At 42.7% G+C, this 7,753-nt stretch overlaps 1 protein-coding gene across 1 annotated transcript; it reads left to right on the top strand.

The window, feature by feature from the left end:
* Positions 1 to 1,780: 1,780 nt before the first annotated feature.
* Positions 1,781 to 6,787, top strand: LOC311106638 (cdc42 effector protein 3-like). Its single transcript, XM_084149029.1, has 2 exons — positions 1,781 to 2,066; positions 5,066 to 6,787. Exon 2 carries the CDS (start codon positions 5,173 to 5,175, stop codon positions 5,806 to 5,808), a length of 636 nt encoding a protein of 211 aa, XP_084005155.1. The 5' UTR covers positions 1,781 to 2,066; positions 5,066 to 5,172; the 3' UTR covers positions 5,809 to 6,787.
* The last annotated feature ends 966 nt before the right edge of the window (positions 6,788 to 7,753 follow it).

The following is a 7,753-nucleotide window of genomic DNA, read 5'->3' as shown; positions in this document are numbered from 1 at the left end:
TTTTTTTAAATGTTTATACCTCTTCTCTTTGTCATTTGGTAGAAGAATGTGATACTTATATAAATCCAGAGCCATTTGTTTGGTAAACCAATTTGGTGATAACATGGTGGCCATTCCAATTCTCCATCTGAAACTAAGTTTGTGTAACTCTATATCTATGACTGTGTGTCAATCCAACTTTCCGGTCATGCGGGAATATTTCTACAGGAATGAGGAAAGCGAGATGGACCAGTGATGTGTTCTAGTAAACCATGTTTACAGGATAAAGTAATCCTTCTACCCACCCCCCCCCCCCCCCCCCCCCCCCCCCATACCCCACCCCACCCCCCAAAAAAATAAAATAAATAAATACATTGTAAAGTGGTTATCCCACTGGCTATAAGGTGAAATTTGTAAGTCGCTCTGGATAAGAGCGTCTGCTAAATGACGTAAATGTAAATGTAAATGTTTACATACAGTGCATTCGTATTCAACCCCCTTCACTTTTTCCACATTTTGTTACGTTACAGCCTTATTCTAAAATAGATTAAATTGTTTTTTCACCTCATCAATCTATACACAATACCTCATAATGACAAAGCAAAAACAGGTTTTTAGAAGTTTTTGCAAATTTATAAATAACAAAAAAATGAAATATGACATTTACATAAGTATTCAGACCCTTTACTCAGTACTTTGTTGAAGCACCTTTGGCAGCGATTAGAGCCTCGAGTCTTCTTGGGTATGACGCTACAAGCTTGGCACACCTGTATTTGTGGAGTGTCTCCCATTCTTCTCTGCAGATCCTCTCAAGCTCTGTCAGGTTGGATAGGGAGCGTCACTGCACAGCTATTTTCAGGTCTCTCCAGAGATGTTAGATCGGGTTCAAGTCCGGACTCTGGCTGGGCCACTCAAGGACATTCAGAGACTTGTCCCGAAACCACTCCTGTGTTGTCTTGGTTGTGTGCTTAGGGTTGTTGTTCTGTTGGAAGGTGAACCTTCACCCCAGTCTGAGTTCCTGAGCGCTCTGGAGCAGGTTTTCATCAAGGATCTTTCAGTACTTTGCTCTGTTCATCTTTCCCTCGATCCTGACTAGTCTCCCAGTCTCTTTGTCATTATGGGGTATAGTGTGTAGATTGATGAGAGACAAAATCAATTTAATCCACTTTAGAATAAGGCTGTAATGTAACAAAATGTGGAAAAAGGGAAGGGGTCTGAATACTTTCCGAATGCACTGTAGACGTTCTGTCACAAAGAGGTTTTTAAGATGTGGTCCCATTCTGTCTCAATATTTAACCTCTCCTGAAGAGGTCAACATAGGTAGTCATTGAAATTCCAGTGTGTACCATACATCTATTCTACTGTATGTCTCCTAGTATGGAATGTTACCTCATACCCAGGGGATTAACATGGATATAGTGTTACCATAGAGAAAATCTCAGAGGGACATTTTTTACATAAACAGTGATGTAAATAGTGAATTGACTTAAATATATATCTGTTTTTGAGTATTTTGTGTTGAATGCCTGGTGATCCGAAGGTAGTGAGTGATTTTTCCCCCACAATCCCACCCCTTCCTATACATGTACAGTATACATAAGTAAGTTCCATTGGAAAATCCACACCCTATAATTCACCAACCCATAGGGCAAGTGATACAGTATCAGCTAGAGCACTGCCCCCTTTCCCTACCTTCCTCGAAGAAACACAAGCAGTGTAGAGTTCACCTGAGCGTCATAAACCCCTCCTCCTCTATCACGCCTCCACAATAAGAGGTGATCCTCTATTCTACAGCTTATTTGGACTAGAGGACTACCTGAGAGAAGATAGTCACAAGAGAGAAGATACTCACAGACACACAGGCAGAGATAGATTAATCAAGGGGGAAGGACCAGAGGTTTATCACTTTATACAAACACCCCACAGACACAGGTGAGCTGATAAGGCTGTCAGGGGCGCTCATTCACACATGGAACGTCAGGAGAGCTGTGTGTTCTAGCCCGACAGAGAAGAGCGAATATATTGAGAGATCATAAAAAGACTGCTTCCTGATCACCTCACTTGTGTGGATACAAAGATAGACACAGGTAAACTTTCAAGACTTCCTTTTAAGCAATAAGTGAATGAACACCACACTCTTAGAAAAAAAGGTGCTATCTAGAACCTAAAAGGGTTATTCTGCTGTCCCCATAGGATAACCCTTTTGAAGAACCCTATTTGGTTCCAGGTACAACCCTTTTGGTTCCAGGTACAACCCTTTTTGGTTCCATGTAGAACCCTTTCCACAGAGGGTTATACATGGAAACAAAAAGGGTTATCCTATGGGGACAGCCGAATAACCCTTTTGGAACCCTTTTTTCTAAGAGTGTACAGTAAAGGTTTTTCCTCACTACAGTTTGATCAAATGGTGTGGCTTATATAATGGCTTTAGGTAGTGGTTACTGTGTCAGTGGAACAACTAATTGTCCAAATAAATTGCTTATTTTAATCTGGAAACAGCATAACAAGTTGGCAGTTTTACTGTATTTGAATCATGCCAGCTACCTCAGTTTACCTGAGGGAGTATCTGACACATTGTCCTGAAAGCTGCAGTAAGTAACTATCCACTATTAAATATCTAGATCTCTGAGAAACCTTTAAAAGCCTCATACAAATCTTAGATGAATAATTGTGGATCCATTGGAACTAATTTGTTGAGGATCCATGATTGGAACTATCAGGAAGTTTGTTAAACCTTGTACTAACTGTACAGAAAAACAGCACACCTTGGAGATTTCTGCATTGTCTGAAAAATAGGGCAAATTCCTTAACAGCAGCATTTTCCTTAGGTGCTTTTTGCTTTGACTAGCAATACAAGCAAGATAGCATCACCTTCACGTTTTAGGCAAATTAGGAAAGTCCCTAACCAGTTTGTCTTCCAGTCAGGAGCAAAACGTTTCCTTTGAATTCCCAACTGTTGTTCCATTACAGGTATATGAATATGAAACACTCTCCTTGGGAAAGAAATGTGAGTAAAATGTGGTACTACCAGTTAGAAAAAGCCATGATTGCAACACTATCTCAAAAGTTCAAGAAGCTTTAGACACATAAATATAGTGTGAACCAGTGGAGGCTGGTGAGGGGAGGACGGCTCATAATAATGGCTGGAAAGGAGCAAATGGAATAGCATCAAACACATGGAAACCCCTGAGGGGCTGCCCCCAGGTGGTAAGGGTAGGTAACAACACATCTGCCACGCTGATCCTCAACACTGGGGCCCCTCAGGGGTGATTGCTCAGTCCCCTCCTGTCCTCCCTGTTCACCCATGACTGCATGGCCAGGCACGACTCCAACACCATCATTAAGTTTGCTGACGACACAACAGTGGTAGGCCTGATCACCGACAACGATGAGACAGCCTATAGGGAGGAGGTCAGAGACCTGACCATGTGGTGCCAGGATAACAACCTCTCCCTCAATGTGATCAAGACAAAAGAGATGATTGTGGACTACAGGAAAGGGGGACTGAGCTCGCCCCCATTCTCATCAACGGGGCTGTAGTGGAGCAGGTTGAGAGCTTCAAGTTCCTTGGTATCCACATCACCAACAAACTATCATGGTCCAAACACATCAAGACAGTCGTGAAGAGGGCATGACAAAGCCTATTCCCCCTCAGGAGACTGAAAAGATTTGACGTGGGTCCTCAGATCCTCAAAAAGTTCTACAGCCGCACCATCGAGAGCATCCTGACTGGTTGCATCACTGCCATGTATGGCAACTGCACAGGCGGTGTCAGAGGAAGGCCCTAAAAATTGTCAAAGACTCCAGCCACCCTAGTCATAGACTGTTCTCTCTGCTACCGCACGGCAAGCGGTACCGCTTGGTCCAAAAGGCTTCTTAACAGCTTCTACCCCCAAGCCATAAGACTCCTGAACAGCTAATCAAATGGCTACCCGGACTATTTGCAGCGGCCACTCTGTTTATTATCTATGCATAGTCACTTTAACTCTACCTACATGTACATATTACCTCAATTACCTCGACTAACATGTGCCCCCGCACATTGACCCGTACCGGTACCCCCTATATATAGCCTCGCTACTGTTATTTTACAGCGTCTCTTTAATTTTTTTTATTTTATTTTTATTTTTACTTATCCATTTTTTACTTAACACTTATTTTTCTTAAAACTGCATTGTTGGTTAAGGGCTTATAAGTAAGCATTTCACTGTAAGGTCTACATCTGTTGTATTCGGCGCATGTGACAAATAAAATGTGATTTGATTTGACTTGATTTGGTGTATTTGATACCATTCCACCTATTCCGCTCCAGCCATTACCACAAGCCTGTCCTCCCCAATTAAGGTGCCACCAACCTCCTGTGGTGTGAACAATGACATTGAGTGAAACCAAATCTAATGCAATCACAGCAAAAGTCAAAGAAAAAAACATTGTTTATGCTTAAAAGTAATAGCCCTGAAAGAAAAACAAGTCTCCAAGGTTACTTATTAACAAACTAAGGTGCCTCAGTGTTCATGTTCGAGTACAAGAGGTCAGAGGAGGCTGGTGGGAGGAGCTATAGGATCCATGTAATGGCTGGAATGGAATCAATGGAACGGAGTCAAACACATTCTTTCCATGTGTTTGGTGTGTTTGGTATCATTCCATTGCTTCCATTCCAGCCATTAACAATGAGCCCATCCTCCTATAGCTTCTCCCACCAGCCTCCTCTGCAAGAGGTTGTTTAGACTTTTCCCTCTGTGAGACAATTAATTAAGCATTCAGCATTTTTTCAGCATCATCTCTTACTAGACTAACCGTTGTGCCACAAGCTATGTGTGTGGAGTTTGTATAGTATTCCAGTGTGTTTGCTTTGACGTGTGTACGAGAAAAACGGGTTCCTTTATTATACAGTCACTGCTGCAGGTACCATTCCATAAATGGATCCATCTCAACCTGGTCATGACAATTATGGCACATTTTGGCAAAGGTTGGCATTTGGGGTGTAGCTATGAAATGACAAAATGAAAAATAAAACTAAGGAATGAGTATCAAATAATCTCAAGTGAGTTTTCTTAATCTAGTTTGTTTGTCCTCACAATTTCAGAGTTGCCTAAAGGCCAACTAGACCATTCAACTGAGTGACCTCCACCCTCCACCTCAGCCTTCAAGGGTTGAACTCACTAACTGAAGTTATACACCATCAAGTCCAAGATGCCTCGGAAGACTGCCCTGTACTTCAAATCGGCCACCATGCGCTGGCCCCGCAAGCAGAAGCGTCGTGAGCTGCTGTCAGTCAGCATGATCAGCCTACCGCTGGGCGACTTCCGTCACCTCTCCCACATCGGATTGGATGCCCACGGTGATGCCTTCGGCGACCTCACAGCCTTCCAGCAGACCGGTAGTCTCATCCTCCACAGCTCTCAAAGCCACCAGGACGTCTACTCCAACATCACCCCCAATGGGACTCCCCCAGCCCCACCCAAGCCCCCACGACTCCTCAACCCAGAAGAGATGGATGCACAGGCCACTAAAGCCAGAACCATTCCCCAGGCTTCCAGGCACAATAAGTGCCACTCCCTGCCTTTACTGGATTCTGTGGAGGTGGTGGAGCACGACGGATTGTACCAACGAGAGGAGGTAAAGCAGGAGCAGGAGCAGGAAGAGGAGGGAGGGTTAACGATAGGTCCGGATGGATTAGAATTGAACGCGCCCCCCCAACAGGCTCCTTGTCCCCCAGTGGAGGCCCCTCCAGTGGTCGAGGAAGACTCGTCTTTTGCCCTGAACCTTGACCTGGGGCCATCCATACTAGAAGATGTCCTGCAGGTGATGGACCAGCTTTACCAGTGAGACTTTGAGAAGGGTGGCCTTCATACATATGATTGTAATATATTTTGTTCTAAGGGCCTTTCAAGAAACCCAATACACTGTACCAGACACTGTACATAGGGAGAAAAACTCCAAACTCCTTCCTTTCTAATGGGAATTGAAAGAGGTTGGGCCATGGATGGACAAATGGGCTGAATCATTGTCAAGTGTCAGGATGCTAATCGGCACAATTATTTTCAATGACTGCCGACATAGAGGACAGATTGTACAATATTTCCTTCTCTTGTATACAAGATTATACGTGCCTCTATCGTTTAGTTTGACTAACTAGAGGGATGTGTCATATCTGGGTCAACGCTTTGGACATTTACCGTTCTCAGGTGAAAGATCTGTGAGCCAATGACACTCCACTCCACCTCGATCATGTGACTTAGTGACAGATGATGTCACATATTTGTATCACATACGTGTCTAGAGGAGACATGTTGTGAAAGGTAAGAAAGACAGACAGTAAATTATGAGACAGAGCTGTGTGACAGACGTTTATGACTGAAGCTTGTCTGACAACTTCTGTTGTGAAACACTGAAAGAACACTGGTTGCTTTTTTCTTTTCAGTGTTTAGGCCTACTATACGGGGATTATAGAACTAGCTCTCCCATAGTATCTAAGTCAGCTACAGTATGACTCAGTAGAGTGTATACGTATGGGCCTATTTCTTGTTTTTCTTACCAAGTACTCAAGGGGAAAGTTCACCAACAAACCTTTATGAATATACTACTGTATAAGTCTTTATGACATGGTTTATGGCGTGACTGTGAATAGTATCAGTCTATAAAAGTTTATTCGGAAAAGCAAAGATCACCGACAATCCTTTTGTTTCCCATATCATAATATGTTAGATAGATTAAGGTGGAGCATGAACTCTGTCCAGAACAATGAACTCACATTTGTTTAAACTATATAGAATAAGCTTTCATTTGTGAAATAAAACCATAAAGCTAAAATAGTGCTTACTTTTTGCGTCCCTGTGCCACTTTATTCTTTAACATCACTGCTACCTCCTGGTGGCCCATGTTGTAATAACTACCACATCAGTTTGTCTTTCTACACCACCTGATGGAGATATTTCACAGCATTATTTTGGCTGGCATGTACATCTTCATTACTTCATGGTCCAGTGGGTCAATGTCAAACATTTAAAAGATAACCACAGCTTTATAAATCTCCCTCAAGCTTTTTGACAGAAACTATCAAGAATAATCCAGAGCAATTTACAGTTGAGTGAGTATATATATTTTTTAGTTTTTCATACTGGACCCCGTGGGAATCGAACTCTGGCATTGTAAGCACCATACTCTAATAACTGAGCCACTCAGGACCATGCAGCTACTTTCTCCCATAACAAATACCTCGACTCTTGGGATTCATGCAATCTCAACAATGGGACTGAGGCACAACCACACCATTTATTGTGTTCTGCATCTGTGTGAGATAACATGAATCAGCTTTTTGTCTGTGGCAGATACACTGTGTTTACCCACTGCTGACCCATTCAAACACACGGCTGTTCACGACAGATCTGCCTTTTAGCAGTCTCTTCTTCACAGGCTTGGTAGAAGCCTGGGCACGGCATAGGTTATTTGTCAGCAAACCCCCACTGTTCCAAAAACATCCGTTGTGTATGTTGACATGGTCATTGTATTGGAATAATTCATCCAGGCTACTGTCTTATCATCATCTGGGTTGGCTTCATTTTCCATTCTTTGAAAATCTAAATAAAGGTAACTGATTGAGGTAACTGATGAAGGGTTATACACTGCTAAAAAAAATAAAGGGAACACTTAAACAACACAATGTAACTCCAAGTCAATCACACTTCTGTGAAATCAAACTGTCCACTTAGGAAGCAACACTGATTGACAATAAATGTCACATGCTGTTGTGCAAATGGAATAGACAACAGGT

The sequence above is a fragment of the Coregonus lavaretus genome (assembly GCF_964263955.1).
Source record: "Coregonus lavaretus genome assembly, chromosome: 31".
Taxonomy (NCBI): Eukaryota; Metazoa; Chordata; class Actinopteri; order Salmoniformes; family Salmonidae; genus Coregonus; species Coregonus lavaretus.
The sequence above is the reverse complement of the archived record's forward strand: the minus strand, read 5'-3'. Positions and strand labels throughout refer to the sequence as shown.

What these genes read in the sequence shown, in the direction of transcription:
- LOC311106638 (XM_084149029.1), top strand. Translation starts at nt 5,173, where the DNA reads ATGCCTCGGAAGACTGCCCTGTACTTCAAATCGGCCACCATGCGCTGG.